Source organism: Dermacentor andersoni, chromosome 1 (assembly GCF_023375885.2).
Source record: "Dermacentor andersoni chromosome 1, qqDerAnde1_hic_scaffold, whole genome shotgun sequence".
Classification (NCBI taxonomy): domain Eukaryota; kingdom Metazoa; phylum Arthropoda; class Arachnida; order Ixodida; family Ixodidae; genus Dermacentor; species Dermacentor andersoni.
In genome coordinates, this window is record NC_092814.1 from 57,133,753 (window position 1) to 57,156,293 (window position 22,541).

The 22,541-nt window shown below is 40.7% G+C and overlaps 1 protein-coding gene across 3 annotated transcripts in view; it reads right to left on the minus strand.

The window, feature by feature from the left end:
- The window catches only part of trio (trio Rho guanine nucleotide exchange factor), a 251,643-nt gene that overhangs the window by 4,371 nt on the left and 224,731 nt on the right, over positions 1-22,541 (minus strand). For 2 of the 3 annotated variants that reach the window (XM_050192948.3, XM_050192949.3), the window contains exons 38-49: positions 20,546-20,638; positions 16,629-16,796; positions 15,810-15,866; positions 14,968-15,089; positions 8,534-8,600; positions 8,329-8,441; positions 8,068-8,227; positions 5,009-5,101; positions 4,756-4,890; positions 4,479-4,664; positions 2,894-3,077; positions 1,280-1,325 (exon numbers count right to left, since the gene is read on the minus strand). In XM_050192948.3, coding sequence (XP_050048905.2) covers positions 1,280-1,325; positions 2,894-3,077; positions 4,479-4,664; positions 4,756-4,890; positions 5,009-5,101; positions 8,068-8,227; positions 8,329-8,441; positions 8,534-8,600; positions 14,968-15,089; positions 15,810-15,866; positions 16,629-16,796; positions 20,546-20,638 — 1,424 coding nt within the window. The remainder of the gene's footprint in view (positions 1-1,279; positions 1,326-2,893; positions 3,078-4,478; positions 4,665-4,755; positions 4,891-5,008; positions 5,102-8,067; positions 8,228-8,328; positions 8,442-8,533; positions 8,601-14,967; positions 15,090-15,809; positions 15,867-16,628; positions 16,797-20,545; positions 20,639-22,541) is intronic. The other variant, XM_055061522.2, reaches the window with a different exon arrangement.

A 22,541-nucleotide genomic window follows, 5' to 3' on the forward strand; every position in this document is an offset into this window, starting at 1 on the left:
ACGTAGTGCGGGACACCAAAACAAAAATGGCGGCCGGCGGAGCAAGCCGCACGCGCCGAACGCCATTTTTTTTCTTCTCGCGAGTACATTACGAGCATTGAAACAGTTACTTCCATATCTGTAATGAATAATATCGTTAATATCGGCAAGTTTGCGGCAATAACGTAGCCATGTCCACTTTGAGGGGACAGAAACAGATGGCCGCGCTTAGCTGCCAGTGACGTAGAAACACATGACGAGCATGCTGCGAAAACTGCGGAATTTGTCTTCACTACTATCCTAATATGGCACGTTTTCGCTAAGGGTGGGCGAATATCTTAGCTGTGTTACAAGCATCGGCGTATGAATAGGGTACACTTCTAACCTATGAGTGTAAACGTGCCTGCTATCGTTGACGCTCACGGTTTGTTGCATGCCCACGAGTGCAGACGAGAAGAATCGAAAGGCACCTTTGTTGTTGTTGTTGACCATAACCATTATAAAGCCTACACATAATAAAGGCAAATGTGGTTGTAGCTTTTTTTTTTTTTGTCATGAAAGTGCGGAAAGTGATGAAAGGAATGAAATGGGGCATCTGCTTAAGAATGTTTGGTGCGTGCAGACCGCTTGGTTTGTCTTGAAGAGTCGTTCGCGTAGCATTCGACAGATGGTAAGCGCGATCGTTATTAGCTAGACTTGGAACACGACATATCGCTGCGGCAAGTTCGGAGTGCAATCATTACACGGGATTTTGATGACAAAATTCAGGGGTGCAATCATTACGTGAGTGTGATCATTATGTGAGTAAATATGGTACTACTAGTACTATTACCACCACTGCTACTACGACACTTGGTGAAAGAGCAATAGAAATGAAAAATCCACTCAAGTTACCACCCCTTTCAATGTAGAAAGCTGACAACGTCTGCCATGTCCTAATACCACTTGTACTGTTAGTACATCAGTTTTATGTTTGATTAGGTGTTACGACTTGTTTAAATGGCTGCTGGATATTGTAAGACTAATAAAATACAAGGTTAGCATTATCAATACAAGAATCGCTTTAGCCGACAACATGAAATACAATTAAAAAATTGACATGTTCATTTAATTGGCTTATTTGCATTATCCCCAGTCAAGCTCATTATCTGATGCCACTGGGACAGTGACACTGTGGGATGTTTTCATACTGTGACATGCCTGCCTATGAAACAGGTGGTCACTCAGGCCGACGCTAATACTTATAACATGAGTGCAAAGGATCATGTAGCCGAAGACAACCAAACACTTTAATACTTACATATCCTTCGTGAGCTCCTTCTGATAAGCTATAGGAGATTGTATGGCTATAAGAGAATAAAATAAAGAGAATGAAAGAAAGGGAATCAAGCCAATAATAAAAAAACTCGCTGTCGCAAGAATATTCACTGAACATAGCATAACTCTTTCCAATGAGCTTATTATAAATTCAAGCTCTATCACTGAAACTGGCTCAATGGTATTATAAATGCCTTTGTCTACCACCAATGTAATCTTAGGGCTCAGCTGCATAAATGGCTCTCAACTGCTCATTATAAAACAATACACCACAATGCTATCAAAGCAGTCCATCCAATGCAAAATGAGCCCACTTACAAGAAATGACACTGAAGCCTGCAAATCAATTATGTAAAATACAGAGTTAAATGCAAATACAAATGATTATGTTTCTTTGTTAGGTCATGCAATACTCCTGAAAATACTTCTAACTCTGCAGTGATCCATGCTCGAAATGCTGTTGAAAAAGGTTTAGCATTTTTTGAATTGAGAGCTGTTTACTCTATATGTTAGTGGTTTTTAAATACAGTGGTGTAGGACCCTTTGTGGTAAATAATGGTATATAGTAGTATGCAATATTACTTAATAGATATGTGGCAATGTTTGACAATGGTGACATAAATAGAGTCAACTAAAAACTAATTATACCTGCAAGACATACATAGCCTGCTTACTTTAGACTTAAGAAGAGCTTGGCCAATAGATTAAATGATTATTCCAGGTCTGCCATAAAAGTGCAAGTGGGAAAGCATAAGCTTAAAATTTGCTGCATCCACCGTTGTCACTCAACACCATACCTTTGCTAACAGTTGAAGTGCTAGAGCTATCCAAGTCTCAGCCTTCCAAATTGCTTGAGTCATTTTTGTGAACTGTAAAATCCTGATCAGAGGCCAATAAATCAGCAGAAGACAGACAGAATAAAAAGGGAAAGAAATGATGTCGCATGGCGATGTTTTAAAACTCTCATTCCTGATAAGCACAAACAGCACAACTCGTTGAGTAAAACTTTTTGTTTGTTGGCAGACTAGCAAACGAATGAAGGAAGAACAGCTTGGAGCCTTTAAATTAGATTGATGCGATTTTCTCACTCTTAGGCATTTATGTTAAGGAAAACAATGGGCGGACAAAACAGTTCAGTCCTCGGCATATTACAGGGCTAAGGCATGACCATGTGACACCGGCCATACAATGTGACAAATTTTCACCACAGTATGTCGCTTACTTGTGAACTTAAAATCAATATTGTTGAGTAATCTTCCAAGCTCATGCCCTGTTCTCTTCAGGCACGTTTCCAGGCCACGCTGGTGCATTCATGATTACATTCTATAGATGGATTTTTCATTGCCAATCATGTCTTACTAGAGGATTTTCACAGCATGCATACCATTGTAACTGCATGAGAGGCCTTTGTTCCTGGATAGGCAACACTGAAAATTATCCTTCTTTTCCATGTACATGTTCAAACTTAGAAACAAGAAAAGAGCTCTCTGGACAAGTTTTCAATCATTCTCAGATCCTGACTTTTCCAGCTAACTTGATTCTCACAACTGAACAAAATTTTTTAAGCATGGAACAAATGAGCATGTGAAAATCATACCTCGAAGAAAGTCCAGTTGGGTTTCCAGTATAGCCCGAATATTTGAGACCCATTTGTTGCGAGCTTCCATAGAAGGTGTCTGGATGACAAAATAGACGCCTTCCTGATGCGGGTCCTTGGAGCACAGTGTAAACTTGAGTGGGTCGCCATCTTCTGTATGTTCACTGAGCGACATTTTGTTTACCTGATTGCCAACAAGCAAGCAAACAAGCTTGATGTTAACTTTTTGCTTTCTTTTTTTTTTTTCAGAAACCACAGAGCAATTATCATGCAAGGCGTGCTACAGTTGCAAATTAAACAAGAAGGAAACCAACATTAGACAGAGCAATTTACTGGTACCCTGAAACATTTCAACCAACTTATAGTGACTAAATTTATCTACTAATTTCTACTTTTAAAGCTGTCAAAAATAAAACTGAAGGAATGCTTGTGCAGATAGGTGGCACTTACATTTGAAGGAGAGAAATAAATTTTTCTTCCTTATTTCACTGTAAGGTTACTCAATTTTCTTTTCCTTATACAGCAACATTGCCACATCTTTGCAAGAATCTGTGGATGAGCCTGTGACCTTGTATCCCCCAAGATGTAGCTAAAAATGCTCGAACTTGCCAATGGCGAACCGACCTGAATGAAGTTTATTGCGTTTAAAGGAAAGATTTTAACTCCAAGTACTCTTTTCATTTAGAACCTTAATTCTTACAAAACTGGCCAAAAGATTAAAGTAAAGAGACACATAATAAAATCCAAAGCCCCAAATTCACAACTCCAACTCAGTACTGAGAATACCAAGAAACATATCACAGCTCTGTAAACTTAACAATGAGGATTTCCAAAGCAGCCTAAATATAGTATAACACAGATTTGTGCAAAATCTTTTCCATTTATGCGGTGGGTTGTAGGGCCTCTAACAACGTATTGTAAGCAAAGAGGTCAGTAATCGTATATCATTCGCAACACAGGGTCTATTGTGGCACTGCTTTGCAGGAGCACTGGGGATGGGCCAGCACAGCAGCGACAGCGGCTAGCTGAAAAATGTGGAGTTGTGGTAACTGAATGTGGACAGAGTATTGGTGGGGGGGGGGGGAGGGGGGGGGAAGAAGGCGAACGCGACGTTACTAATGACATGTCCACATGCCATTTAGAGCAGTACATGGCGAGAAGAGATGCAAAGGAGAGGGAGAAACTAATGACTGCTGCATTCATGATCATCAAACGCCTGTAACTGTGTTTTTACGCCATCATTTTCAAACATTCTTGCAGCTGCATGTTTGTTGTAGACTTGTACACAATCACCATTACATAAGAAGTTTGCGACCTTGGGGTGGTGGTTTAGGGACCCCCAGACATAAACGCAGGATCTTTTGCATCGCAGGCAGATGCAACCACTTCCTCACTACTTGGGGCCCTTAACTGCCTTTCAAAATTTGTCTGTATTCAGTGCAAGAAAAGTAAAGGATGCAAAACCACAGCATCACAATTTTTTGTGTTCACTAGTTTATATAAGCAGTAGCAGATTTTGCATAGTAAAGACCAACAATCATGCACCAAGTGAACCTGATGCAAGAACCTGCTTTTTTATACCAACCTGCAAATGATTTTTGTAGATGTATGCCTGATTCGAAAAAGGTGTCTTTGCACCAACTGCTTCACTTAAAATGATGATCTGCTCGAAGAGGAACACCTGACGCTCCCGAAACTTGGCACCCGTTGACGGCTCACTCACTAAAAGAAGCCCCTGCAGGAGCAGCTTACCCTGGGCAGTGATCTTGCCCTAGGAGAAAAAAAAATGCTAGGAGTTAAAAGGCCGGATTTACAAGCTTGGCAACCAGAATGCAGAAGGGTAAATGAGAAAGAGCACCTACGTCAAAACCTTGTAGCCTTCCCACATTCATCATGTCATTGGCTGCCTTTGGAACTACATGCATAATGTGCACGGCTTTCCGGAGGTCCTCGGCTTCCTTATGCAACTGTGCCCTTTCAGTGTACTTCAGTATGTCCTGGAAATGAAAAGAAACATGGGCAAGGGTATCCACTGTTCCAACTGAGATACAAATCTGCTTTTCATAGCAAATGCCCTTTTATGGGAAGACCTGCCATTTACTTGTGCCTGCCTACCTTCAGAAGGAGTTGATACTTCATGATGCGCTGAACTGGTTTGATGAGCAAATCGGGCAGTTGCAACTTTTGCCCTAACTTCTGACGGATTTCCTGAAACCAAGGATTGATTACAGCAATGTCAGAAGAAGGCGATTTAGTCAACAAGGACATAAGTGCTTGCACAACAAGATGCAACCACCTGAAGATACTTTCATGGCACATGTGTGACAGGTATTTACAGACAATTGTACACTTAAGGCAACAATAATAAGTTGCAGTTGCAAAAACAGTGACCACTCATAACATGCATATAAAACATTCAGTGCTATTTTCAATCAAAAATTTTTCAGAAAGATATATTGTGAAGGACAAAAAAGAAAAGGTTATAGTCAATTCACTGGAATATGAATGCACCCGCTTCATGTTATGCCTGACAGCAGAAGAAACTTATACACATCTATATAGTACGACCATCTCATAAAAACATGCAAAATGGTGCTTCAGCTTCAAGGCGACTACATAGTGCCACATTTATATATATATATGAGGTCTGTTCCACATGTTCATGCAGAACATTAAAAGTGAAAGGTCAATTCACAAATGCTCGGACACATCAATGTGGTCACCTTCAAAATACTTCCCATTAGACAATACATTGCTTCAACCTCTTCAATTTCTGGAAACCCCCTGGACAGAAGGCGTCTCTGAAGCATTTTAGCAGCAATGTTTTTCAGTTGTCGTGACACCCCAGAAATGCCACCTCTGCAGCATCAGTTTGCATTTAGCAAACAAAAAAGCCACAAGGTGCTAAAACCAGCAAGTAGGGAGGGTGTTTAAGCGCAATGACTGAATTAGGTGCCAAAAACTTGTGCACTGTATATCAATGCAGGGTGGTGGCGCAGAATTCGGTGCCCCCCCTTCAACAAATTTAGTGACATGGGAAGCACACGTTGTTCAAGACGCTTCAAAACACCCACATAGAAAGCTGCATTGAAAGTTTGTCCTTCAGCTCTAAATTCACAATGCACAATTCCATACAGTAAAAAACATGATCAACATGACCGATTTCTTTTGCTCTACCACAATTTTTTTTTTTACATTCACGCATTCTTTTTTTTTTTACTCCTTGCTCTGCGACTTCAGCTCAATATTGTACTTGTAAATCAAAGATTCGTCACCAGTGATGACTCTGCAATGATTCATCTCTTTCATTTGAAATTTTCCAATCAATGCAGAATTATTTTCATCAAAACTGTTGCTCCGAAGTAAGCAATTTTGGTACCACCTTGGCACAATTCTTTTTCATTTCCTAATTTTCGAACAGAGTCATGAAAAGATGACCTTTCCAACCGAGTGCTTCTGGTAACAGTGATTCAGCAGTCACTGAGCATGACAGGATATACACAACTGATTTTTACACTTTGACGTGAGGTGCAGCTTGCATTGTCCTTGGAGACCTTCACAGCCTTCCCAAAGATGCTGAAACCACTTTAACACAGTTGTTTCATTCAGGGCACTCTTTCCATAGGTCTGTCATGACATTTGATAAACTTCTAACCCATTGTTATGAAATGTGATGTTCATCCTTTGTTCCATCTAATAGTCAATCTACATTATAAAAAAGACTGAAAATGGTTTGCACAAAAAATGCATAAATAAATTCTGGCTTGTTGTAAAGCACTCCAGCTCGCACTGAAGGTCAATAGGGCGCTCTCGAGCAGGAAGAGTATCAAAGCAGTGCCCCCCACCACACCACCTCCCACTTCTTTGCTGACTCAAGGCATAAAGTCTTGGCAGAAGCCCCATATACATATTTTTGTCTCCATTGCTTGGACACTGCCATCACGAAAACATTACACTGCCAGTATGAACACATTCCTCCGTGGTCCATACGAATATTCAAGCATGCAAGATATTTCTGGGCCATTTATGTTGATGAATTCTGAAACTCTAGATTTAAGCAACAATGTCAACTGAACACTTGTGAAATGAAATGCCAAATGCATGTATAAAACTTTCTAGCAATACCATTTTGTGTTTGGCAGTACATATAAACAGACTTTTGATCAGTTCATTACATATCCCATGCCTGTAATCCAGCAAACAGCACAGTATCAAGTGTATAATCTGATTTGTAGATACATATGTGTATTATTTTAGTCATTTTTTAGCACAAACTAATTGAACGCATGTAAGGCTAAATATTTTTGTTTTGTTTACATTACTATTCCACCAATGCTTTATCACCTGCCAGTGGCTCCTTGTCCCTGTAAAGCAGTTTTGATAGCTTCCTTTCCTAGGAGGCAACCAAAATTTGTGTATGTTGGAAAATAAGATCAACAAATGAACAATTTGTGAACATGCACCACCTTAAACCTGTCATTAAGACACCAAAACAGCTTGTTTCTTAAGACACCAGACCAACAATGTTTCTTGCCAATATCAGGGTGTAACAGATATAAATTCTAATAATGAATATCGGATATAGACAATGTACTTTCATGTCAGATGTGAATATAACAGCACCTTTATATTAAGCCATGTGCAGAAACTCTAGAACTCCATTATGCAACCTGCATTTAGAAAAGTACAGTAGCAGTGGCAAAAAGCTATCACATATCCTAACGAGTGGAGGTATGCAACTCGGAACATTTTTATCTTGGAATAAAAGCACAAAAAAAGATGGAGCGCAAAAGCAAGGACAACAGGATGCAAGAAAGACACACTGAGTCTTGTTGTTCTTGGTTCTGGCATCCCCATGAATTCTTCCCCCCTGCATTTGTTCCAAGACATCCCTGACTGCTCAATGTGCATGATGGCAGCAGGCTGCAGAAGAATTTGCTGTTGACCTAGGTGGTACTTGTTGCGAGACATAATTTCCGTTGAAAGAATTACCACAAATCACAGACAGAAAAGAAAAACAATTATGACCGTGGCATCGTGACTGTTCTTTCATGTCTGTAGTTTGTGTACATTCTGTTAGCAGCAAGTATGTCTCGCAGTACCAGACTGGCAGCATAAAATTTTAGTAAGGACAAAAACAGCTTGCAGAAGAAAAATAAGCTAGGAGTACTTACTTCAAAATAAGTATCGATGTATTCAGAAACTATATATTCAGACTTGGGTTTGTTCTGACAGTAAACGACATACATGTTGAGCCTCCTTTCATAGCGCCGAAACAGTAAACCCAGACGTTCTGGCTCTTCTAGGCATTTTTCTAACTCAGCTAAAAACAGGCTGGAAAGATGAAAGGAGAAAAAAGAAACAAGAATCATTAGGATTATTCAGACATGATACATTATGAGAACGCAAGATGCTGCTGCTGAACAAGTACTCACTCCCTGTGCCACTCATAGATAGCTTCTAGGTTTCCAAATATAATTTTGTCCTTTCCATTTTTCAAGTCCTCCGGCATGGGCACTTCGCCTGACTGCATCACAGCTATGTATCCCTGTAACAGCATGCACACGAAAGAGCATTCGTGCCTTTGTTTTCTGGAGCAGTTATAAAATAACAGCTTTATAAACAAGTAAGATGCCATACCTCTACAACGTAGCCAAGGTCTGTCACATACTGCTTCTCTGTGTCAACAAGCTCCTTCAACACGAAGCTGTAGATGAACCATTAAAAAATATATTAGGCTCTTTCAAATGCAAATTAAAAGTCAATGGCAAACACAGCAACAATAGTAAAATAATTATGTATATGTGGAAGATAATTCTAAGGAATCTAATAGGTCACTGGCAGGCCATTAGTAACGGCTGAGAGCACTGGATCATTATGCTGTATATTTAGCATGTAAATGCAAGACTAAATCAGCAAAAAGTTAGACAAATAGGAAGCTTTTCTGTTTAGCAGTAACAAAAACATTTCTGCTATAGATGAGCCTCGCACACCTAACACTTACAATAAAATACATCCATGTGTTATCACCATAATGAATCTTTTTTTCAGTGCTGGATAGAACACACGGTTTGTAGCAGTGCTTGTTGATAAAATTCAACGGCATATAAGGACCCCTAAGGCCCAGACAGCAAAGAACCAAAGCAATGTTATGCTTGACACCTTTAAAACTAAACGCTCCCTTCAACCACTGGCCCTTCCTTTTAGTTGATCATAAATGAAACAGGCACAAGAAAAAACAAAAAGGATTAGCAAGTGGACCTGTGCCAACAACCACGAGACAATCGGTAGGACTGGAATGGCTAAAGCTTTGAATTGCACTAAACTTGGTGCCAGATGTAAAAAAAATTTGTTAGCAGAAAAAAAAATTCAAGGCCACTTAATTAGGCTTAAAGCAGCCCTAAAACACTTTTCTAAATAATCAAAGAATAGTCTCACTATTGAAGGACATTATCTCACAAATCTCCAATAACAAAAATTTTTCGATTTCTTCGAGTACTATATGTGGAGTTAGAGGTAGTTATCACACCAATGCACAGCTTTCTCTTTCCTTTCAGCTCCACTAGGCCAATGGAAGCTAGACAGGGTGGATGGCAAGGGGGCAAGGACTCGCTCAAAACTTGGGCATTTTCTTTACGACACTACTTTCAGTTCAGGCGTATGTGGCACTCTCTCAACGCAAGATGGATGTTTGGGCCAATGTTCTCTATTAGGTCGCCATGCACCTGTCACCCACAGAGACCAATCAGAGCATGTGGTTGTCAGAGTGTCAAGGCAAGAGGGCTCATCATGGCACCCTGCATCTGCTGCAGTATCTACACTACGCAGAAGACGCAGCTATGTGCAAATGTTGTGCGTATAGCAGAATGTAAAACATCTGCTATGAGCGTGGCATGGCTGGAGTGCATACTTATGCTCACACACTCGTCTGGCCGTGCTATGTGGTGCAGGCCACCTTTGTCCTGCACCAGCTTAACCGATGGGTAGTAGCCAAATTCAGATTGTGCATTTTGAAGTACTATAAATAGCTCAATACGATGCGATATCTACCAAAGGATCTAGCCAAGAGAGAGCACAGCAGGCACAAGGCATGCAGAAGCAAGCTAGTATGCATGTGGTCAGGAAGATGATGATATGCACTGGTGAGTACTGTCGTAATGGTCTCCATACTAGACAAGTGACCGACTCAGGCACGCAATGTTTCAATAGAGCACAGATGTAATACGCCCTGTGCCGCATCACACGAGTGGAAGAGAAAACGCAACATTAAGCAGACGACTGCCAATCGAGACCGAAAGAGCAAAGATTAAATATTTTATTTTTTTTTATTTTTGAGAACATAGACGTGCATTTTTCATTTATTTAACTCAAAATTTCCAACATTAGTATTACTGAGAGTGTTCTCGAGATCACGAAATCTGCGAATAACTGTTCAGCCACTTGCTCCTGCCATCTACGTAGCCACTGATGACATGGCAAAGGAGAGAGCAAGCAATCTTACCGTTGTTGACACAGATTAATACCCTGCTGCATTCAGTGCAATAACATTTGGTTCTTATGTTCACAGAAGCTTCATCTACAGATCAGAAACATTTTCTTACTATGTTCAAAAAGTGTTTCAGGGCTCCTTTAAAGGGAAGCTGAAAGGTTTTCCAGAAAAAATGAGTGAACATCTGTACATAATGGTTTTCAACCCTCCGAATTCGAATATCGTATCAAAATTGAGCGAAAGAAAGCGCAAATATATTTTATTTCGACGAAAAGTGCAGCAGCGGACACGCCCAGCTCGCACGTCTCGTTTCCGCCTGCGATTGGTCGGGCGCCTCGTGACGTCAACACTAGTAAGCGACCGCTGCCGCTACACATGAAGCGCGGTGCCAGGTAGTTTGGTGCTGTTTTTCTGAGACGGTAATGGAAAATTTAGACAGACTGCGTTTTTCTGAGGAGTTCGGTGTTACTCCCTATATGTACGAGCCGATTGCGAAGAGCCGGCCTCTCGAAGAAGCAAACGATGCTGGTGCGAGCAGTGCTTTCGACGCGAACGAAAGCAAAGTCTTGGGATCTCCTCGTGTTGGAAATACTCTTTGGTGAGTATGTTTTTTGCAAAGCGATCTAGTGATCTTTCGCCGATCTAGTGAGCTCGTTTCCGGTCAAACAACTGTAGTGTTGTGTTCCTGCATGCCTCCTCGTGGAACGTAAGCGGGGATGCGATCGTCGGCATTTGTGCGCTGTCCAAAGCTGTCTGCAATCTACAAAGACTGTTTAAACGCGTGAAAAGCTTCCCGGTTCATGCAGTACGTGTAGTGACCTTCATCTGTTGACTACCACGTTGACTACCACTCACGTTGATTACCACTCACATTGACTACCACTCACATTGACTACCACGCACGTTGACTACTACTCTACATACACGCAGACGCACCAACAAAGGAATGCAGGGTCGATCGAAGCAGATTACGATGGCACGCACGCAGAAACAAGCGTGGTCAGGCACGGTCGCAGACGCTGCGAAGGAACGAAACACTAGAGTTGACGTCACAACACCGCGGTTTCCGGTCTCTGCTCGCATCGTCAGCGTCAGAAGCAGCGCGCGGCATTCGATGGGGGGCGGAGCTACAGCGCAATTTCAACCAACGATTACGTCACTCCTAATTGAAAAAAAAAAAAACCCCAAATTTTACCTACATGGTTTATATGGTTCCTGCATCCGTATATGAGCGTCTTATTGAATTCGACAGACTCTTCAGCTTCCCTTTAAGGGTTATCAAAGCCTTGAAAATGGCATTATGGTATTCAATGGTTTTCGTGGTTGCTACAAACCATGGCTCAATATACAAGGTTGGAAAAAAATGTCAAAGCACTATTAGTCAAAATAAAATATGTGTTCACAAACGGCTCTACAGAACGTTGAGGAAAACCTGTCACTAAGCACACGCATAAAGCTGGGCCAGCAGAAACGAATTCTCACGTGAACCAAACAAAGTAACAAGGTGAGGCCACTTGGTCTTTGTTTGATGCAATAAAGGAAAATTTTACTTTCAACAGCACTTCTTTTTAATGCAAACTTCTCCAAGGGAACACTTCACACTTACTTCAGCTGCTACCTTTCATCACCAAAAGTGATGGGGCCTGAAGCCTTAGCTGTTCTGCACAAGATTTTTATCTACTCACTGGTTTTTAATAAAGCGCACATGCTATAACAGAATTAATTTGCACCTTTTAGTAAAGACAGAGCCTGTACATACATAATCCTTCTTAGTTCAAGCATTAGAAAAAAAAAACCATATATACCTGTGACAGACAGTGCAATTTCATCATCCAGATGGATTACTTGAAGAGGAACATGATGTGCGTGACAACCCAAATTCTACCCTAAATTCAATAAAGTGATTAACGCAGTTTAACTAATTAGTTTTTCAATTATTTGCATTAAAAACATGTTGCAACGGCACAACTGAAACAAGGCAGTAATAAAGTAAAGTTTATTAAGTGGAAATACTGATATTACCACTTGTTATAAGACATCCGTCTCCAAACTGTACTACAAAAATGGCACTCTAATTGATACCTGTTTCCCAGAGACCTCACTCGTACATTGCAGGACCCCTTTAACTAGCTGTATCAGTAATGGATTTTCCAGTGAATTTGGGAATACATAAAAACTGGTACTTGTCTCCGGATAAGTGCTAAATTGATACAAGTTTCATTGCAACATGTGCCCTAGAGTGCATAATTTAAAAGGTTTTCAAGTCAAACTTAGTTATTTACTTAAGTAGACATTGCAATTAGCCATGTGAATAATGCATGTCTCTTCAGGTAATTCTCCTTGAGGGGCATAATTGTTCTATCTGCCATGAGTGACCATTTTAAAGTCTGTTCAATGTTAAGAAAAAAATAAATGTAATGACCACACTATAGCTTCATTATGTAATTTCACATTGCTGCAAGCTCAAGTAGCATGACAGTGCAGAAGAAAGATTTGTGGTGTGCAAAATTAGTGATGACGATGAGCCACAATAAACAGGAGCATTTGTTAACTAAGTAGAAGGCCCTAGCTGACAGTCATTCCTTGGCAGAAATATTTCCTGACCCTTGCGCTGGCCACGCGTGATCTCAGCCACACACCCACTTTGCTTCCTAGGCAATGGCCTGTCCCTAGCCAGCCGCCGTTCTCCTCATCTTCCTCGACGTCGATGCTGCTACAGATTCATTACTGTAATAACACTTGGATGCATTTTTGTTGCAAGTGTCTGTGTGTGCACTACTACCTATATGCAAAATGTTCATTTTATTATTAATAAACAGAAAAGCTTTTTATTTTAGAGCGCAGCTTTTTGGCGCCGATTCCTGCATTTCACGTCGTCGATGAGCCTCGCCGTAACAAAGCTCATCATCCGCGTGCTGCTCTAGCTGTGCGCACTCCTGCTGCCATCTCTCGCGCACGGCGCGAGTCTTGCTCTCCCCTTGTCCTCTACAGCCGATTACGTGTTCTCGCCTATCCTCTCGCCCCCTTCCTCTGCCCAGCGCCGTTGCGGTGACTCTCACCACTACCGTCCACTCCGCCCTTGCCGTCCCTGCTCCCGCTGTCGCGGCACTGCCGCGGTGCCGGTGGCGTGGCTGTACGGCTCTCAGCCGTGTCTCTCGCCTCCCCGTTTGCAAGACGCATTGCTTAGTGGCATTTGTCGCCTCTGGCAGTGCTTGCGCCTGGTTGTCCTTCGCCTGCCTCCACTTTTGCCCTATGCCTCCCCTTACCTGGCGCAGTGCCGTTACGGTGACTCGAAAGACAGTTACAGCTTTTCGTCCCTTTACTTAGACTTCCCACCCCAACCTTATGCGGCCACATTGAGGCCTGTCTGAGTGAATGACCTCTACTCAATACCCCTGTTCTCCACCTGTTTTCCTCATCCCACCTCAGAAGAAACACTAAATAATAATAACTAATACCCCCCACCTCCCCCTTCTGTGCGGCGGTGACCTACTATAATATGGCACGATGGCGTGTCGCCGGAGCGCCGGCTTGATAGCGGCTGATCGCGGTGTGTGCTGCCCAATCCAAAACGTAGAACCACCTCAGTTCAGCAGTGTGTGTTCTACATGCAGTTGCCTGTTGCTGAAATAAGGCAGCAACTGTGCTCAAAGATCGCATTGCCAAGAAGCGTAATCGTCGGCCATTTTTTTTCTCACATTTAATCCTGTCTTAATCTTGCATTTACATGGTAAGTATACTGAACATTAACTCACTTTTCTCAGACTTACTAATGAACTGACAATGATCTAAGATTTCTTAGAATTATTTTCCACGTATACACCATTCTTTCACTATTGTCACAGTGGTGCTAGGATTCTGCCATTCATAGCATTGTGTCATGTGCACACAAATTTTGAATACATTTTAATGTTATAAATTTAGTACACTCACTATGTTTAATTTCTTCTGCCAGTGACTTACTCAGCATTTGTGTGAACTTTTATGTTGCTATAACCCTTTCAGTGTTGGGATTTTTGGGAGGTGATGCAACCCCGGTGTAGGGTTTCTTTCTTGGATATTATAAAATGAAAACGACAGTTTATTTTTGGTCACACAGATGGGAAAAAATGACATGATTAATGAAAAATGCACTCTTTGTATCCGAGGGGAGAGAGTGGAGAACATCGGAAACGTGAGTGAAACCCCTGAAAGAGTGAAAGTCCCACTTCCTGCCTCAACTAAGGCTAGTAAGGCAGTAGTATACATACAATTTGGTGTAATTTAATTTGTAAAACCAATGGTGTCATTTTTAATGCAGAAAGGAAAGGATATGCATAAACTTGAAAGGATACAAACCAGAATTTGGATTTCACTTATGTGCTACAAATACTTGTCATGGGGTATAACTGTAATACATGCCAGTATGTGAAATTTTTTTCCATAGAGTTAGAGCAAAAACCAATGTTTCTGTATTCCTGCAATAATAAATGTGTGTGCGCATTTAAGAGATCACCAAATGAAGTTTATGATATTGCCCTGCCTTTAATGAACCAATTAAATATTGCAAGTGCACAAACTCCGTGCACATGTGAGCTGTACATGCCTGCGCTTTTGCAAGGACTTCTCCCTTTCTCTGCCATCAGGTACTGTTGTTTCAAGGCTTCCTTCGTGTGGGTCTTCTTGTGAAGTTGTGGTCTCGGAGTCATCATCCTGAGTGATCAGTGCCTGTAGCAAAAGTAACACATGTACTCAACACCCACTGTTGCAGGAAAAAAAGAAAGTAAACTTTCATGGCATGCTCTGTTGTGAACGTTTGACAGCCAGTGTCGGGAAAGCACCTGCTTATATGCAGAAATATTTTACATTCCACATTGCCTACTATACCCCAACATCATAACATCATAACTTTTTGAGCAGCAGTGGTCTTCTGTTGAATTTCCTTCTCTTTCATCTGTGTCATAAATTTCAAGAAGTGCCCATGCTTAAACATTTTTTTAGATCGAGCGTCAAGTAATGGAAGTTAATTTTTCGTGAAAACAGTATTCTTTTTTTCCCCTTGAAATACCTCAGGGCGGCCCAAGTGCTATTTATGAAAAGAAATTGGGGACTTGCACAGAATTTATTTGCCATTTATCTGCTCATGAGGTATTTACGCACCCAAGTACACAATGTAAGCTTGACAGCACTGGTGTGTGTGCTCGAATGTGACGAAGGAATATGCAGATGTTCAGCACAAAAAAGGATACAATCACAGCTTCCCATATGGTCTCTTCAAAATTGTGCAAGATTTTATGCCACATGTTACAAAGAGAGAGTGAGAAACTCCTGTCACAAACAAATATTCGAGGTTAAAATAAACTGTGTAAATAAAACTGTGTAGTTGACTGTCTGAAATAAATAACTTGGTATTGATATTGTGTTAAGCATACTGCACGAAAAAATTACCTGCTTTTCTTTTGCTGCATCCTCAACTTCTCCAGCCAATGCCTTTTCTTCAGGTTCCTGAAAACATATATATACTTAACGTTGTACCAGTGGACAAAATAAAAATTGGTTGCAATGCACTTGAATTAAATTCTGGGGTTTTATGTGCCAAAACCACAATTTGATTACGAGGCACGCCGTAGTGGGGCACTCCGGATTAATTTTGACCACCAGGGGATTTTTAACGTGCCTCAATGCACAGGTCCATGGGCATTTTTGCATTTTGCCCCCATCAAAATGTGGCTGCCGCGGCTGGGATTTCATGCCGCAGCCGGGCTTTGATCCTGCAACCTTATGCTTAGCAGCACAACACCATAGCCGCCAAGCCACTGCGGCAGTTTGTAGCGCATTTGGCAGACACACCCAACTCGTGCATGGCAGCTTACTGGTATCGTCAAAATAAAAGTACAAAATATATTCTGCCATGCAATGAACAGTATAACATTAGGATATACAACAAATACAGTATGGATTGAGAATCAAGTGCAAGCAGATAATATCCTAGTCGAGAGTAATAAAGTAGAGCTTAGCAGGCCATGTTATCCGCAGACTACATAACCAGAGGTCTGTATAAGTTACAGCGTGGTTGCTAAACAAAGGAAAATGCAATGAAGGGTGGCAGCAAATCAGACGGGGTGGCTAGATCAGGAAATCTGTGGGCATATAATGGGTCTATTTCCTGCAGTACAAGTTTATTCTATATTGCTGTGCCTTCATCCTGCAGTGGACTTAATTAGGGTGATGATGATGACACCATAAGGCTTAAGGAAGCGCACTTACAGCAGGATCAATAGTGAAGTCTGGAGTTTGCTGAGGCTTAAAAAGATGATCCTGAATTTCCATTGGAGGTGGCAGCTCACACACTTCTTCCTCCTCAGCTGTTGCACCAGGATCAGCATCCACAGATGACGACTTCGTACTAGCACAGAGCTTTTGCTGTGCTGGCTGCTGAAAGAACAAATCTAATCTAAATCACAGTGTCTCTTGTGTTGACCATCATGGACTTCACAGGCTAGAAAGATAGGCCAAGTTTCTTACACAGTAAAGAGAGATAAAGCTGTACACCAGTAATTAATGTCATGTCATACTATGCCAACAGCAAGCAACAGACAAAAATTTGGCTCAATGCATGTGAAAGGTGCTAAGCGAACATGACAATAGGAAGTGTGGTCCAAGTCAGCAGTTCTTAGATGTTTTAGACTCCAAGAATCCCTCCACGGACTCACAGACTGTCACAGACTGAGAATGTATTTGAGTAGGTTCCTGAATAACCTGTGCCTGGATCAAAGGATCAACAATAGTTAAAATTTGAGAAAGTAAATCACTCAGCAGGAGTTATGCCCCTGAAAGTTCCTAATTCGATTATATTTCGTTACACAATGCGTAGTCTGGCTCCATCAAATTTCACCAACGGGAGAGCGGCAGCACCCACTGCTGTAGCAGGTGCCTCAACAAATACTAAGCCAAGTGAGGATACCCTTATGAAAATGAAAAACTCTCAACACAGACCTACTGCGGTAAAGATGTGTTTTCTCTCAGGAAAAAAAGAAAAAGAAGAGCACAAAACATGTGAACATGCAGAGTACACTAATGTTCCCCTGCAACACCTGTTTCATGCACAAGAGGATCACCAGTAACAACAAATGCAGGGCCATATGAAGAGCACTTACAGCACTGTAGGCTCTTCAAAGCTGTAGAGAATACCTATGCTCTGCAATAGGTTTTGAACCAACATGCACTGAAATGTGCAACTACAACATAACACCTGCCACTAACTTTTAAGGAACACATAAATGTTAAAGTTGTTAATGCAAAAGTTTTGTAAACATGCTATATCATGGATATATATATTCACTGAAAAAGTTAGTTCTACGGCAGATTCTCCTAAGGTCACCTCTGTTAAATCTGCACTTTTTGGGTTTTTCTTCGAATTCCGTAGATTCAGCATGTTTCTGTTTCACTAGCAGTAATTGCTCTTAACAGAAGTGACAGTAGATGTCCCTCAGCAAGAGTCTGACACATGTGAACAAGAGCAGTAGACAATGAGCATGTTATAATGTTATAATATTTGGTAAAAAGTTCTGAATCAGGTAACCGTGGTTTCCTTCAATGTACTGTTTCTATACGAGTAAAACAATCAAGCAAAGTAAAATTGTGTTGCCTAAAATATTTACATCATGCAAAATAAAGCATGTTCATGCTTGGCATAAATGCACATTTATTGTGTTGCTTTTGTTACATGCCTACAGAGCTCAGCAACTGTGAATAGCTATGACTGATGGTCTATTCACTGATGAAATTACTGGTTGTTAGGTTGCTCTTACACCCCCCCCCCCCCTTTTATTTAACTAAATGTAACTCGATGAGATGACAACTGAAACTTCAACGTTCACAGATTTTTAACAAAATAAGGACTATTCACTTGAGGTACTGAATTACAATTCCTTCCATTAGCCACTAAGCAACATCAACAATATATAATATAGAAACCTGCAGGCAATACCAACTGCTTTCCAAGCATACAACTTCAGAATTTATGAATGGTTTGGCGCTGTTAATATATTGCTGGAAAATGTTATTTGTTACTTAAGGAAGAAAGGCAAATGTTGATGCAAAACGTGCCTTCACCTGCTTCAAATAAATATTCACGCATTCAAATGGCCCCCATACTGAACACAAATGAGACCAGCCATGGTAGGAGGCTATGGACGTGTACAAGATGCACTTGCCTTCGCCGACACAGTGATTGTTCTCTTGACAAGAACTGCTTTTCACTCTGACCTTAAACTAATCTCTGAACAGCTGGACTCATTCCAAACAGATGTGCACACAAGGCCAGGAAAAAAGAAAAAAAAAAAGGGAGAAAAATTATTGCTGCCATAACAAAGTGCTGCTCTTGAGGAGTTACTTAGCAATCGATGAATAGTCAGCATCATATTACTTTTACAGGTCTGAAATTAATAACAGTAATTAAAAAAGGGAACAGCCGACTTCTCCAAGAAGAAGAAAATTGAAACAGACAAGGGAAGCATTCATTTTATAGACATCAGAAGAAAGAAAGAAATGAATTATGGTGCACCTAACCAAGATCCCAATGCAATGAAACATTAAACTTTCAATTTCAATACAATAATGTGCCCCTATACAGCACGCTTGGCACCTCAACCAGGAAACATACTTAGATTAATAATGTTTACGGTCAGGCAGAAAGTTGTTCCTATTGATGTGCCAAACGTGCAGTTTATGCCGACCACAAAGAAAAAGAAAGAAGGACAACTGAGAAGAAGACAACTTAAGTAAATTTTATTACTAAATAAAGGGTGAAGGGGAGAGGAAAAAAATCGGCACAAAGCCCTACAGACCACGAAATAATCCACTATTATAGTTTATATGTAAATAAAAACACTTCTCAAATGTTTTGATTCTGCACTTTTGTTAAATGCAGCCAACACCTGCCGAATTAGGTAAGAAAGTAAGAAATTCAGTACGTTTAATGAAATAACCTAACTACTGATCGTGCTACTACAATTGGCATCATTTGAATTTGTAGTGCTTACAGAAGATCAACTAAAAGGTTCATATTATTTAAAAAATGCTGCGTCATCTGTGAACACAATGAACATAATGTATTACAATAAAGTTAGTTTTAGTGGATGTAGGAATAAATGAACTGTGGTTATTGCAAAGCATTTCGAGCATTGTCAAGTGTCAACACAAAACGAATCAGCTTCCACCCAAGCCCCAGTGTGCACCCGTTTAACAGCGTGTCCTGGCTGAAAAGTTAAAGACTAAGTTAAGGCTATGCCTTGAGCTGTTGAGTACTGCTTCCAGTTCATGCCTCATAGCAGGAAAGGATTTATGTTGATTTCATTTTCAATACAGTAAAGCTGAACAAGATTGACGGAATACTTGCATCAGGACATTTACTTTATACAGGCATTTCTAGGAAACGGAAAATGCAGTTAACATGTCTTGCCTGTCCTGCTACTGCTCCTTTGTCACTCTCTCAGGTACTTTTGTCAGGCGCCAAGGTTGAAAGATTACCAGAGGCACACCGCAGGAAGAAGAAAAAGAATGAAAGAAGCGGTAGGCAGGACACAGCAATCTATGGTGCCCTAGCTGAGAGGAGCTGATCAGTTGAAGAGGGAGTGAAGAAAATAAAAATAGTGCTCATTATGTCCCCAATTCATATCGCACTCCTAACGGTTTGTTTTTCAGGAGAAAAGTGTTTGGGTGCCTCTTCAACAGAGACCGTATTATGTAACAATTTTTCTTTTAATCCTATTGTTACCACACATCAAGCTGTGTTGCCGACCCTGGCACAGAATTTGTGCCACAGAAGCATGTGAGCCAACGATGGAGGGTGGAAAGAATGAAGAAAACAATCACCACAAAACACAGCGCCAACAATGAAGTGGAAATGTCCCTGTTTAGACTCTCCATTCCATTTAGATGGAATGAAGAGTGTGCCATGATACAATGCTCACCTAATTCACAATAGCAAAGTGTTTTAAAACATAAGGTGTCGCTAATTTTGAAATATATGCATGTTTGCCCATGCAGTAGCTTCAGAGAAGTTTATATTTGCGGGGTTAAGCAGTTTTGTTAACTAGGTTCTTTTGTTTGGCAGCTGCTACGTTTAGAATGAGGTCTTCTTGAACAGCACAAATTCACATGTAATTCAACAACACACGTACCTCAGCTTTGTTAACCTCAGTACTGTCACTTGGTTTTGATGGAGGTCCTGGAGAAGATGACTTGTTGCCCATGTCTTCCTTGTAGCTTAACAACTGGAATTTGATTTATGCCAAACAAACAGAAAATGTATGACTTTACAATCATCAAACGCAAAGAGCAGAAATACAACCTTTTACTGGTCATTTCAGAGCCCTCAGAAAGCACTAGAAAGGCAATGTATGATAGTAACTAGGTTTTATTGCATGAATAGGTCGGCTCAAACAGCAATAATGAAGCCCTATTATCTTTATTTGAGACCATTAATTTATTCTCGCATTGCAGCTCGTATGCTTTATTGCAGTACATTTGGAGTGCTGACAGAGCTCTCTAAAACAACCAGTAAAAGGTGAGATTATTCACAAGCTACCACCCCCCCCCCCCCCTCCATAGCCTGTGCTGCAAATAAAACACTCGAGATTACACTTTTTGTTATGTTGCGCCTGTCAGTTTCAATTACACATTAGTATGACCTGTGAGGAGGCTCTCGAATAAGTACACCACAAATGTTACATATTTGAGCAAAATCAAGTGACAAGCGTGCTTATATTTGCACCAAACTATGTCACAAGTGTCTCATGTGTACAGACAATAGCACAGTATACACAGAATAAACATTGGTTACCTGATCTTTCCTGAAAACCAAAACTTCTAGTTATTGAAATATAATACACATATGGTGAATTTGTACAAGCTATTTGAATACATAGTTAATGTAACTCAAGATACCGCTTCTTTCTGTGACAACTGTCCCAGATTATTTAGGTATGATGGCATGTTGATAACGCAATTTATTTCAAAAACAGATTTTTTGTTTCCTGTCTAATCAGACATGCAGTTCATTGGAGGACATTTCGCAGAAAAAATTGTTCCTGCGCTGTCTCACTGAAAAGGTGTGTCGAAACATGCAACTCCACCCAGGGTCAGTGAAAGCAAAACTGAGGGTACCGGTTCGATGTGTAACATAAAAATACTCAAATTTTGTAGTGCTGTCTTCTTTCTTTAAGCTAATATTAGGTTCAGCACTTGCAGCTTGTTTCCATCTGTGATAGTCTCATGGGGACGCACTCAGTTTGAAACATGTTTACACACTCTGGGCTTTTTGTGTATTAAATGAACAATGAATTGCCTTTCTTTCTTGTGATGATACACTTCCGTTTTCTCATTTAAAATAGTAGCTACCATATGGCAAAGTTCAGAGAGCAAAGGTGAGGGAAACAAATGTTTGGCAGCAATCAATACACAAAAGTCACAGTGCGCAAAGGACCTGGTGAGAGGAGCGCTTTAGGAAGCACATTGAAACTTGGTAATTAATGTGGACAGTGGCTGCAGTATTCTGGAATCAAGCTCCGCAGTGGAAGCAAACGAATAGATCTTGGCATTCTGTCAAACGTTTTCTTGCCTGGAATGAGTGCTTCAATAGAGTATGGATTGGCAAAGGGAAACCAAAGACACCTATTTGAGCATTCAGACTCCCAAGTTTGGTGTATCTGATGCTCTTTGTCACTGTTGCAATGTCAAAAGAGGTACACTTTATACTATGAAACGAATTAGGATAGAACCTGGCCTTTAAACAATAAAAACTGGTCTCACAATTCCCTGGCTGGTCAATGTGAACGCCTCCCGTTAAGGTATTGATGCTGCAATCCAAGCTACAAGAATAAATATGAGGTGCCCCATGGGGAAATTCAGACAAAAACAAGAATCTGGAGGAGACCACCTACAAATTTCGAGAACTTTGTCTCTACTGAATGTATCTTACGAGCACTTGGGGATTTTGGGAGCACATTACGCTAGATAAATTCTTCATATCTCGTTAGTTTTGGTTCCTTGCACAGATCAATATCTCTCCTATGCGACTGCCAGAAATTGTTCCGTTATGGCAAGTTAAATTGAAGTTATGAGTGCTGGTGGGAGACCCATATTTGCTAACATTTTTGACAAGAATTAAACTTTTTA